Here is a 13,330-nt window from a genome sequence, read left to right on the forward strand (position 1 = left end):
TAAAAAAACCGTGTCGTGGCTCAAAAAAGGTTGAAAAACACTGCTCCATTGCATGCAAGTTTTCCATTGAAATAAAACTCAAAGACCATGGCTCCAAAAACTCCAAGCCCCCCTAAAATGGAGATCAAATGAAAAGTCAGTAATGAGTAGCAGCGTCATTCTTGGTTGTCACCTCAAAAGTTGGTGCCGGTCTTCCCAGGAGGCTGGTGGGAATGTTGCTCCTGGTGGTGAAGATGGCTTCCACTGTCTGGAATTGATGTCCTCCCATCCATCCCCGAATGTTCTCAGTTGGATTGATACTGCATTTTGAGACATACCGACCAAACAACCAAATATTTGGTTTCAAACAGTCAACAGACTTGCAGTTGTCAGTCTGAAGGCAAAAAACTGAAGAATGAGAAGTTGAATAGTTTGACTTCAACATATAGATACACCAACATTGCTCCTCAAACATGACTATGTACTTACCATTGATGACAGGCTCCATCGGTGAGGTGACCGTCACAGACCTGAAGCCGGAGACCAACTACGAAGTGAAGATGTTTGCCATCAACGGCAAGGGTGAAGGTGAAAGCTGCCCGGTGGAGTTCTTCCGGACGCAGCCAGTTCGTAAGTTTCTCAACCATTTCACTACATCAGCTTGATTGTCGTCGTATTCTACCCGATGACCGAAACACGACCTCGCCCAAATAAATCACTGTTGGATGGAGAACAAAAGCTAAAACAACCGTTCCTTGTGTTTGTTTTACCTGGTTTGACAACACAGCATGGCAGATTATATGAGCGCTAAAGGTCATCAGAAACCGTGTTGTTGTTGCCTGAAGTCAACAGCAGCGCCAATCAACTGCTGGACCGCAACACGTGTTCCAAACTCCCACGTCTCATCTCCACTTTGCAAACACCTACTCTGTACATAATCATTGTGCTACGTTGGCTCTGAATGGCTGACATGACATTTGTGAACCAGCTTGAGTCCAACACAAATGTGAATATTCTTTAGCTTTTAGCACCCTCTGTTGGCAGGAAATACGCATTTCAGGACCTGGAACATGTTTCTGAGCCCTTGCTGTGTTTGGATAAAGGGGGCTATTTGCAACTAATCACCTTACAGTACCTTTTTCTTTGTGTCCTAAGACAACGTTTTGGGTTTGTTCTCAGGAGACGCAGGTTTGTTCTGTTGGAAGGACGTTAGCCTGAGCGTAGCTTCCACAGATTAGTAGCCTCTCTAATTACAATCTAGTGGTGTGTTGGTAGACGTGGTGACCTGGAATGGCCTGATCATTATCATGTGTTTGTAATTTCACCCCCCCCACTCCAGCCCCCCCCAGCCCCAAGAGACGTCATAATAGAACATTAGCTAGTAGCTTAGTCATTGAACTGTCCTGACTGCAGATTCACAAAGCAAAGCTTTGCATTTCAAAGATTTGCTTTGGACCTGGGACCCATATTTCCCTTAATTCCCGACCCATTTTCATTGAAATCTAAAAGATGCAAATGTGTTGTCATCTTTTAAAGATGAATACTAGGGGTGAATGATCATTTACTCCAGGGTTAAAATGGAGCAGGGTTTCTGGTTTGGAAAAAAGCTGTATAGCAAGAACAGGGTGACGAGAAGCCAGACTGAACCATGACATCGCTACTATGAATGATAATATAGTAATATGGAAGTGGCCGGCCGGGTGTGAGGCATTATTGGAAGCGTCATTAGGTTCTTTCGGGACACCTTGCAAGCTATCCTGCCTCCATGTTCCCAGCGGCAGGGAGTCACGTGTTGCTGTTTGACAATCATCTTTGAGCATCAATTTGTGGAACGATAGACATTTCAAAACGCACCTTCATTGCTTTTTGCTGTACATTTCGTAAAATGAATGTCTCATCTCGTTCGTGTGGAGCCATCTCCTGACCCTGCTCATTGATAGCCATAATAATATGTTCAAAGCGCATTTCACAGTGATGTAGTAAGTAGAGTGGGGTTGGGCATCAAGTCTCAAACATCAAGGACAACCGGGACTAACATTTCCATTCTCTCGGGATCGTTCAAATGTTTTCATTTCAAAAACGGAAGAACACCAAAGAAGAAGAAGTGGCTGCAAAGTTTGGCGTAACTTTGTTAAAAAAAGAGCAACATTTGCTAATTGCCATTTGTTAATGTTAATTGGCAGATATTAACTGTGCAGTGGTTACATAACAAAGAGGAAGATGACCAAATATTGCCCAGTTGTCTAGCACATATTTTCATATCATATTGGACCAGCGGTCTGCGACTCATCCAGAATGGATCTGCAACCCACTTTTGGGTACCGACCCACCAGTTGAGAATCACTGGTAAACACAGCCACCCATTTTTTGAATTTTGGGGGGAAATCACCCACAATCCTTATGACACTTGAACACATCTTTCCTTTTTCTGCTTGCAAAATGAGGACAACTGGATGAAGGCAGCTAATAATGCATGTAGTGGGGTTGGCCTATTCCCAAAAACTCTCCAAAAACATTTAATTGTGTTATCTGTAGTACATGCTACCGTGTAGTAACAGGGACATTCATGACAACATGCAGTACTTACCATATTTTGATCATTTGAAGCATTCAGGGGCACTTTGATTTCAGACAACCCATAGCAACGGACGCTTCCAGATCTCGTGATAGTGAAACACTCAGGCATTCTTATAGTTTTATCATGTAGCGCTAGTGCTAAATGTTTCATGGATCATTTACAGTAAGAGCATACAATGGCCGTATCTTCCAGCACGCGACTTGTGCTCCTGGTTGAGCTGGTAAATTCAACATGGCTCTCAAGTAAAAAAAATACAGAGACTCGCTAGCGAGTTCTGGGGGTTAAGCTGAGATCTGTGTCACTACACCAGGAAAGTAGTTCTTCACCGTTAGCGGTTGCAGTCATGATGTCGCTGTAGCTGGGTTAATATTCAGGTCGCATTCTGTAAATAGAACATTTTTTTCTTGAGAAAACACGGAAAAAAACGAGGACGAGTGTTCATGATGATGGGCAAAGTTCCATCAAAAGTTCAGTTTTCCTTTAAATTGTTGGACGTCTCCAGTTACATAATTTGTCCTATGTTGTCTGTTTGTGTGTATATTCTTTAATCCTGTAACCCCCCCTCCCAAAGTGCAATTCATGTGACTGTTATTCTGCTTGCATGGCACCATGACGATCCACTCGGCTCTGCAGAAGGTAAACTTGTACTGTTTGAGACCTTTGAAAGACGACTGATTGCTTTAACCGGAGGGTCCCTCCACATTAAACGCCACATTAATTGCTCACACGCGGACACAAAGTTGGAGGGATTAATCAAGTGCGTAGGTGTCCGCCTCAGCAACATTAATGAGAGCCAGAGCCTCTTCAGTGGTGATGTATATCAGCATCACTCCAATTGGATTACCTGTGGGATGCACCTATGAATCTAGTCCGCAGTGAAGCATGATCCCTCTAATCGTTAGAGAACTGTAATCAATATCTATCCCCTCCCCTCAAAACACAGCCTTTTGCCGCCGTTTGCTCTGGTTCTCGATCATCAACTTTTAAGATTCATGCTTTGCTAACCGACTCATTGCTCATTGCTGCAGCCTAGAATACCTGGAAGACCTAGTACACCTAGAATACCCTAGAATACCATGAAGACCTAGAACATCTAAAAGACCTAGAATACCCTAGAATACCTGGAAGACCTAGAATACCCTAGAATACCCTAGAACACCTAGAATACCCTAGAAGGCATACTTGATTACGTAGGAGTGTCCAAACGTTTTCCAGCGAGGAAAGGATGTGGTGGCCAGATTTACACTTTTTGGATGTTTTTCGACATTTCAACTTTCTCCTTGTACATTTGTCTTGTAATGTTATGCCTTTATTCTTACAATATATGTACTTTATTACTGTAAAAATTACAACTTTATTCTTTGTTTTGCTATTCTTACTTCTCTTCCTTTTCATTTGTTTTCTTCACACAGGTAGACAGTGGAGCCCTGGTTAGAGTATGTTTTGGTTAACATTTATGCTACAATTTTGCCTCATTTGCATGCATTCCTCAATGAGCGTACAATGTGATGTTATAAACTGTGTTTTTCATTTAGTTTTGATCACAAAAATATTTTTATACTTTTACAATTCTAGTTTTACATGCATATAACAATTGTATGAAAGGGATGAATGAACTTTTAAGATTATTTTTCCTTCATTGAAGACTTGACTGTTCCCAAAGACACCATGTGGCAGCGAGACACTACACAGACACCACCAAACAGGAAGATGGTGTCTGTGTGGTTTCTCGCAGGGAACGGTCACACCAAGAATCACGTCTTGTAACCTTAAATGTTCATGTATCCTTTTCATTCCCCATTTGTTTAGCGTTTACAGTATTTGCAAATTTTTTCTGCATGTAAAACTCATGGTAAAAATATAAAAACATTTTGTGTCAACATTTTTTGCTGAACAAATTATGATTGTTTATGATGATTTGGTTAGTGTTCATTTTGGTTAGAGTAGGACCTTATGGAATGAATTAATGACGCTAACCAAGGTTCCACTGTAGTTCATTTTTATGCTTGTAAAATTACTGCTCTTTTCAAAATGTAGCTTTTTCTTTTGTTTTTTTAGTCTTCCTGTTTCATTTTAAAACGTGCCAATAAATGAACCACACTTTGGACACCCCTATTAGCCTACCATGTAAGAGACGGGACACTTCACTGAATCTAGGCGTTTTTGAGCTTTTATGCGAAGCCAGTTATCGTCATGCACAAATCTGAATAGTCTAACCAGAGTGCCTCCTGTCAATTGCCTTTTGACCCTGCTAATGAACATTTTGCATACCCGTTTAGTGCCATACGTGCTAAATTCAACATCGATTATGCAAATCTCAACAAGCAAGTAGGTCAAACATTTTGGTGCATGATAAATGGGTCGTTCTGCATAAACATTTCATCCGGTGCTAATTTGTTGTGCTGTAAACATTTCAGTCAATAAGAGAGAGAAAACCCTCTTGACTCCTGAGGCTTGGTATACGGGAATATCAGGCAGTAATTTGGATTCCATTTGAGTGCCACTCAGACTGAATCAGATGAGCACACGCCTGTGTGCCATTTAGTAATGTGTGACTCCACCATCTGGAGGCGAGCGACTGAGGAAGGGGCCAGTGACCTGGAAGGATGACAACGACAAAGATAGAAGCCACTTTTCCAGTCTGTTTTACGTTTTACCTCAAACTAAACTAAAAGATAGGCTGCTTTGCTTACTAAATACCCCACCTCAGTCCGAAAAACCAACACACCGGGAATAACAGCAGCATTCCTGCCTGCCTGCAGGGAATCCCAATCCTCCCAAGCTGGAAGGAGTGCTTCAGCCAATCGGCAACTCCTTGAAAGTTAGCTGGATCAAGCAGGACGACGGTGGATCACCCATCTTCCATTACCTGGTCCGCTACAAACCTGTGAGTATTGACTAGTTATACAATATCTCACTAACCTTTCTTTACAGAAACCATTTTATCACATCTTCTCACGGGGCTTACAGAAGCCAAACCTGGATTTAGCCCAGTATAGTCGTTAGTGAACAGCTTGTGTAGCAGCATAGCTTTACTAGCCAACGAAGAAGTCAGCACACAACCATTATTGTCTAAATAGCTAGTAACAGAAGTGCCCAACGTGTGAGCACCGTTGGTATCTACCACTGCCTTAATCCTCTTGGGCCACTCCTCCATGACAACATCACTGGTGGAGCTGGTGGATATTGGACACCTTCCTTCCACTTCCACACATATTAGTTTGCCAGGTGATCCCAATGAAATCAAAACTTCTTAAAAATGAACCAACACACGACGATGAACCAACACGTGACGATGACCCAACACGTGACGATGAACCAACACACGACGATGAACCAACACACGACGATGAACCAACACGTGACCAATACATGACAATGAACCAACACATGACGATGAACCAACACATGACGATGAACCAACACACGACGATGAACCAACATGTGACGATGAACCAACATGTGACGATGAACCATGTCACCGTCATATAGAATAGAATACATACCTCTTTGTCATTGCTCTTGCTATATTGCTATGGACTTAAAAGTGTGCATGGCCCCCATCTTCCCCTGACTTTAACTCAACTGAGAAGCTAAGGAGTATCATCACACAAAACAAAAAAAATGGGAAAAAAAGAATATGCATGGCCCTCACAGGAAAAGGTTTGGACACCCTTGGTCTAGGTTTTTTGTTATGCCAGACCAGAATTCTATTCCCTGTCGACTGCCATGAAAAGTGGAAGTGTTCCCTGAATTTCTGCAGTTGTGCCTTGGGAGGATCGGCTGTGAAACCATCGTTGCTGAGATATTGTCGATCCATTTTTATTCGATGCCTTTGTGCTCCTGTCAGATTAAATCGACGCAGTGGAAACCAGAAATCCGGATGCCCAGCGACAGCGACTACGTGGTTCTTAGCGGGCTGGAGTGGGACACCGAGTACAACGTCTATGTGGTGGCAGAGAACCAGAAGGGCAAATCCCAGCCAGCGACCATGTCCATCAAGACGTCCATGCAGCCAGCCGTCATCCCAGGTACAGAACCCCCTCCCAACCCCGCCTCCGTTTCTCCTGTTGCGACTAATAAACACCAGAACACTGAGGAGCTCCACTCAAAGCTCTCAGCATCACGTAGTTTGGCTGGAAAGGTAGATGACACTCAATACAGTTATAGCAAACGGGGGGGGGGGGGGGGGATTCTCAGACTTGACAGTTTTTGACAGCCGTCACAAAATGAGCTTGAGTCTGCTCCTGCAGAACTGGGCCAGCGACTACTTCCATGGAGGATGAAATGTTCCCCCGTGAAGAATTGTCATTTTCTTCAGTGCAACGTTTCCAATAACCGAAGCGTGCATATCTCCCCGCTCCTTATGACAGATGACTAACCTGCATGCACGTCCTCACTGAAACTTGTCCGGTCATGTTGCCCCCCGCCCATGCCATCATGTCCTCTCACTTTCACTTCCTAATTCATTTTCCCATTTCAAGCATTCACACCGTTTCCTCCTTTGGGATTTGACTTTGTGCTGTTTTGTTTTTTTTGCTTTGATTTCATCCTTGTGTTTTTCAGACGACATATTTTCAACTTCTCTCTTCCTCTGTTCCCCCCCCTACCCTCCCCATGCCCTTCTACCCCCCCCACCCCCTTCCCTCTTCATTACCCCTTTCTTCCAATGTTCCCGATCGGTGGCCCCGGTTCTGGACATTGTGCTTGCGGTGTGTGTCGGGGATATGTGCGGCATCCAGCCACTCTGGGCTGTTCATCCATGACGTGCTGTGTGGTGTCACTCATCCTGTCCGCCATCACCGCATTCCTGCTCTCGTAGTTCGGCGGGCCCGCTCACGGACGCTTGCCATTCCTTGACCTGGCCGTCTCTGCTATACACGCTTTCACTTCTCAAAGCAGACTGTGACAGATGCGTGGGAAAGCGTGATGAGCAGCTTTTGCACCAGAACCGAACCAAATGCAGAGGAGGACCCCCCCCCCAACCCCCAAAGCCTCACAGACCCGTCAGTGTGGCGGTAGAAGACATACAGCAAATGAGGGCCAGTGTGGTGGAATTGTACAGAAATAGAGCAAATAGAGCGATGGCTCCACACGGAAGTGTGGATCTTATTATTCCATAAATATGAACACTAGCTAGCCTTTATGTCACTGATATGACCAACATCTAACAGGAAGTATGCCACTTCACTGGTGTAGGTTTATACCATCCATTTCTCATGCATGTCTCAATACATAACAGGGTTTTTTTTACATTTCTAATTGATGGGTGCTTTTTTTGGAGATTCAGATTCTGTTTTTTCTGATCATAAAGAGTGTAGTTTACGGAGAAACAGAATATTTTGCATAACTGAGAAGCTAAGTCCAGCATATTTGCCGTGAGCTTTGGCTTGATCTGACAACTAACACTAAATAAATAGCCATGTTAATATCAGGGCTCTTCTGCGTCTGTCCACTCCCTTAGACTTGGAGAGGAGGTGAGTTCTTTCCTATTCTACTGAGTTGTAGTTGCAGCCCTTAGCCCTTAGCAGTTATTGCATGTGTTAAACAGTTTTTGCATGTGTGTGTTTCTGTGTCAGACCTGGATGAGGATGCGGGGTTCCCCGTGGGCATCATGCTCTGGGTGGGGATCCTGGTAGTTGCGTTTGTGCTCCTGCTTCTGGCCGTGGACGTCACCTGCTACTTTGTCAACAAATGTGGCCTCATCATGTGCCTCTGCGGCAAGTCAGGCTCCGGGACCAAAGGCAAAGACTTGGAGGAGGGCAAGGCCGCCTTCATGTAAGTCATCAACAAACGGAACCAAATTGAAGGACGCTTTTACAGTTTTAGCATGTGTCAAAGAGGCATTCTTTATGGGGACGCCGCAAGCTTCTTCTTGGTAGACACTCGGTAGATGTCCTATTTTTGATGTTACCGTGCTGCCCTCAAGTGGACAGGTTATGAAATAGTGTAATTGTAGTATTTTGGTATCAAAAGTTATACTTAAGTATAGCCTTAGTCTGGTTCAACTATCATTTCCAAGGGCAACAATGTCCGACTAGAAGTGTTTGGAAGAATGCTTTTAGTCAACATACATTGAGAACCTTTCAAGAAGGTTTCACCTCCTCATCACCTCCTCCATCTTGTGGAGAATTACCATTTATTATACAGTATTCACAAAAAAATTGTTACAAAATGTAGCAGAATTGGAAAGAGCAATGAAGAACCTGATGCAGTGTCTCCTTCCTGCTGCTATGACTGTGCACACTGCTGTGAGGCATTCAGGTACACTCGTAAATGGATTGATGTTATTTTCTATGGAGAAATTATTTCCGTTGGAAAAGCAAGGTGTGATTGTAATCAGGCAAGTCAACAAACATGGCGATATAAATATGCGTACGTACGTTTGTTTGGCTGGATGCAACTGAATCAGTGAGTCGTTCACTTTTAGGGTGTGATCATATTTCTATATTACAGGATATAATGTTTGTCCGTCCCGCAGGAAAGACGAATCCAAAGAGCCCATCGTTGAAGTCAGAACGGAGGACGAGTGCACAGCCAATCACAACGCAGCAGGACCAACAGAGCCAAACGAAACCACGCCCCTCACAGAGCCAGAGTGAGTAGCGCTGACCGCCACAATGCCGACTTTTTTTCTTTCTTTTTTTTGCTGTTCAAGCAATCTCTATCAGCCGTTTTACTTTGCACTCCACTTCCAAGAATGTTTCAATTTTAGCAAAGCACCTTTGGACAAGTTCTGGTTATTCTTGAGTGGAGTCCACTGAGAGTTTGTGGCTTTCTGTTTTGATCCCATATGATTGGGAAGTACCGTACTTTGGTTTCTTTCTTTCTTTGTTTTGACCTCTGCAGCCTTTGTGTGATGATATGAAGGTTGAAGCAATACCAGTTAAAGACACAGGAAGCCTTTGTCCTCCCCAGCGTGGTCATTGGACGACCTCAGCAAGATTACATGACATGTCACTGGTACTGTTTAACCCCGTCTAGGTGGTTCCGTGGTGCCGTGTAGTTTTCTGCTGGACTAGCCCCCCCAACCCCCCAGTCAGTACTCTCCATGTCGGTGTGTGTATGGGATGTAACCCTTTAAATGTCCACTCACAGCATGACTTTGGTTCCGTGTCTCCTTTTAGGCTTAATAGTGGCTTTTTTTCTTCTTGATTTCAGTTGCTTGTCTGTTTGTGAGGCCGACTAATCCTCTGGCATGCCGCTCCGAGCTCCCCCTTCCTTGTCACAGTCACCCTGGTGTCTAGTCTGTGTGTCTCTGTTCTCTCCCTGCTCTCTCAGGCTGGCGGCTTTCACTGCTGCTCTGGCTCTGGACACGCTCTCCTCCATAGCCACCAACTCCGACACGGCCACGGCCACCCTTGACCCCGCCCAGGACAGCCCCTCTAGCGAGACCACTACCCTCACGTGTAGCCTGTCCACCCCGGCCAACGACCCCTCGCCCACGCCCATCTCGGCACCGGCGCCGAGCCCGGAGATGAGCGTGGCCCCGCCCACACCCCCCATCTCCAGGTCTGCCGTCGAGGCTAAGATCGCACCTTTAGTCGAGCAAAGAAGAAGCGAGTGGTCAGGGGAGGAGGCGAAGCCCGAGTCGCCGCCGAGCACCCCAGATTGGAATAAAGCTCCAAAATCCGGCACGCCCATTCCACCGAAGCGAAGACACTCTCCTAAACTTAACGCCCTGAAGGCTAAAGGTAGTCCTCCCGTGTCCCCGCTCGCTTTTACTCCAGACACCAAGAAGCCTGCTCCCAGCCCACCGGTCTCAGCAGTTCAAAGTGCCCCCCCGCCTCCAAAAGCAGACCCTGATTCAAACAGCAGCGGGTTTGACAAGCCGACCGCCGTTCCTAATGCTCCCCCAGCCCCACCTTCAGCCATCCATAGTGTTCCTCAAGCACTAGATGCTGAAAAACCCTCTCCTATAGTTGAAGACGTCCCTTCTCCCCTGCCTGCCACCCCTGTTTCCCCCCCGCCTGCTAGTGACCTCCTCGCATCACCACCAGACATGTACGACTTACTGGCCCACGACATGGGCCTCAAAAACGCAGGTTTCGACTTGGAGCTCAGTAACGGCACAGAAAGACCCTCGGAGATCCCCGCCGACCTTATTAGCTTAGAGAGCCCGCCCTCTGCCCCCTCTTTGCCCAATGGCGACGGAGCAGACCTCCCCCCCCCAGGCCCAGTTCAGGACGCATCAGAGACTCTGGCCAAGACCGGTCCTCCTGTCAACGATGAGTACGGCTCCCTCTAGAGGTTTATCTGTGTGTGCGTGTACGTGTGAGTGAGTAACTTGTGCCTTCATTCATTCACCACCACTTGTTGCCATTCGCCACACTAGGGTGGAAATAAGAATAATAATAAGAAGAAGAATGACTTCACCGCGCTGCTGTGGACTCTCAGCCAACCGTCCCGTCCCAGTTGTGATACCGGCAGTCAGGAGGAGGTTTTGTGTGATGAGGGAAGCTGAGCGTTTTGGACCACTCGGTCCAAAACCTGCACAGTTTGGTGCAACAGGTCTTGGTAGGTCTCTGGATGGTAAAACCTGTTCTGTGTTGTTTTGATGCAAAGTCTGCATCTGCTGGGTAAACAGAGGGACGTCATGGCAGCACAACACTGTGGAACCGGACGAACCCTGCTTCACACTTGTTACACTTGTTACAGATCCAGTGTTACACTTGTGATTAGAATACCATCTTGAAGCAAACATTAGCGCACTGCATGGCTGCAACCTGCAGGGGCACTGTGGTTCCGGTCTTAATTTGTCCGTGATGTAAAGAACAACAACATGACAACTCTGGCAGCTTGAAACAGATCCAGGTTTTGCACGTCTCAAGTGTTTAATCTCTAGTCTTGAGTCTAGTTTCAAGTAAAGACGTGCAAGTCAAGTCAAGTCCCAAGTCATAGGCTTGAATGTTCGAGTCCTTACAAGTCGTAAGCACTGTATAGTGTCTCCCAAATCAAATATTCATATAACAATAATGTTTGACAAGTACAAGAAATGTAATCCATGCATGCATTGTTTGGTCTGAAGCCTGATTGGATGTTAATAGATGCATTCAAAGACGCGGATTCCATGGGAAAATATGCTGTCTTGCTAGAAAGGACATAACGATCACTTTAGTAGAAGACTTTGAATGAGGACACATTTTACTCAACAGACTCCCTGAAAGTCTCACATATTTTCAAGTCAAGTCAACAGTTCGAACCGTCTTTGAGACTGTCGAGTCCAAAGTCATCACAATTGCGACTTGAGTCACTGATGTTAAGTCCAAGTTGAGAAGCATGTCTTTGACCTTGTCGATTTGATTCCAAGGTCGACAAAATTGTGATTCGAGTCAGTCCCGAGTCCAAGTCGAGTCTTTGCTAATATTGGCAAGTTGAGTCCAAAGTCATCAAAATTGTGACTCAAGTCAGTGAATGTCAAAATTTCCGTTGAGCTGCATTGATTAATTGATGATTAATTGATTATCCAATTAATTGATAACTATTATGGTCATTGATTAATCATTTCTGTATCTATCCTGATTTTTTAAGTCCCTTAGTCATCAATGACAGCAGACCATTATCTTTAGAAAGGACCAATCGCCATTTCTGCGTCTTTCTGATACCTTGCAGAGCAAACCACTGCAGAGATGCGTGCGTGGAGCGTGAGTAAGAATATTCCCACATAAGGTCTGGGATTTATCCACTTATGCTTAAGGAAACGCATCCATCTGAGTGACGCCGAGACTAGCGGCTACGGAGGTGTTGTGTTATTTTCGAATTGAGTCCTAAATCAACAAAATTGTGATTTGAGTCATTGATGTCAAAGTCAAAGTCGAGTTGCAAGTCATCGATATCGTTGGTGTCCAAAGTCATCCAAATTATGAGTCAAGTCTGACTCGAGTACCGTTCTTGTGACTCCAGTCCACATTTTCGACCCTGGGGCAACTTGTCAAAGTAGCATAATTCTGCTCAGTGCAACACTGGTATGGAAATAGAAGTTCAGAACATTTAGAGAGATGTTTGCAACCTCTGATTGCAACCCTACGGACAAAAGGTTGAGGTTATACTGGTTAGTAAGATGTTAAACCAGACTAGCCGAGCTAACAAGTACAGTGGTTTTGGTACATTGTACAGTTTTGGATGAAAACAAAGATATCTCAGTTTTGCCCTCGTGAGGATAAGCGGCATAGAAAATGATGGATGGATGTATGGAGGTATGGATGCCTCGATTATGGTATGGATGCCTCAGTTACGGTATGGATGCCTCGGTATGGATGCCTTAGTTACAGTCTGGCCAAAGGAAGCAACCAATCGAGTTTGATTGATCTTAAAATGACTTCATAGCTCCTCCTCTTTGACGAGTGTCCAATGGGCTTCTATGTCAAGTCGATGCAGTGTGTGTGAGTGACAGGGAGAAAAGCTCTAACTCGCTTTGGTCATTCGGTGTCAATCTCTGGACGACCTCGTCTAATTGAGACCGTTTTCTGGGGGGGAGACTTCCTGCATATTTGGGTCAGTACGGTGTTCGTCTATGGCGGTCAGGCACTCAGTTAAGTGAAGCGAGAGGTAGCGATAGTAGAAACGGAGGCAGTGAAGCTAACCCACACAGCGGCGTTTGTACAAATAAATATTGTTCCTGAGCTGAAAGGAGACGTGGAGGATGGATGTGGTGTCTCGGACTAAGGCGGCAGCGTTTTCCTGGCGTTGGTGCTTCTGGCCGAGGGAGAGGTGACTGATGGCGTGTCGTTGTTTTGCAATCCCCTGACTGTTGTGATGGTGGTGAAGAAATAT

The 13,330-nt window shown here is 45.3% G+C and overlaps 1 protein-coding gene and 1 long non-coding RNA gene across 10 annotated transcripts in view; one reads left to right on the top strand and one right to left on the bottom strand.

Moving 5' to 3' along the window:
* ncam1b (neural cell adhesion molecule 1b) overlaps positions 1-13,330 on the top strand; it is a 60,827-nt gene that overhangs the window by 45,896 nt on the left and 1,601 nt on the right. For 3 of the 7 annotated variants that reach the window (XM_058080143.1, XM_058080144.1, XM_058080145.1), the window contains 6 exons: positions 481-609; positions 5,320-5,444; positions 6,408-6,588; positions 8,137-8,335; positions 9,039-9,155; positions 9,839-10,789. In XM_058080143.1, coding sequence (XP_057936126.1) covers positions 481-609; positions 5,320-5,444; positions 6,408-6,588; positions 8,137-8,335; positions 9,039-9,155; positions 9,839-10,789 — 1,702 coding nt within the window. The other 4 variants (XM_058080146.1, XM_058080148.1, XM_058080147.1 and 1 more) reach the window with 4 other exon arrangements.
* Positions 1-13,330, bottom strand: part of LOC131134656 (uncharacterized) — a 61,745-nt gene that overhangs the window by 4,585 nt on the left and 43,830 nt on the right. For 2 of the 3 annotated variants that reach the window (XR_009131440.1, XR_009131442.1), the window contains exons 4-5: positions 469-697; positions 173-387 (exon numbers count right to left, since the gene is read on the bottom strand). This is a non-coding gene — a long non-coding RNA (uncharacterized LOC131134656). The remainder of the gene's footprint in view (positions 1-172; positions 388-468; positions 698-13,330) is intronic. The other variant, XR_009131441.1, reaches the window with a different exon arrangement.

This window comes from Doryrhamphus excisus, chromosome 8 (genome assembly GCF_030265055.1).
Source record: "Doryrhamphus excisus isolate RoL2022-K1 chromosome 8, RoL_Dexc_1.0, whole genome shotgun sequence".
Classification (NCBI taxonomy): domain Eukaryota; kingdom Metazoa; phylum Chordata; class Actinopteri; order Syngnathiformes; family Syngnathidae; genus Doryrhamphus; species Doryrhamphus excisus.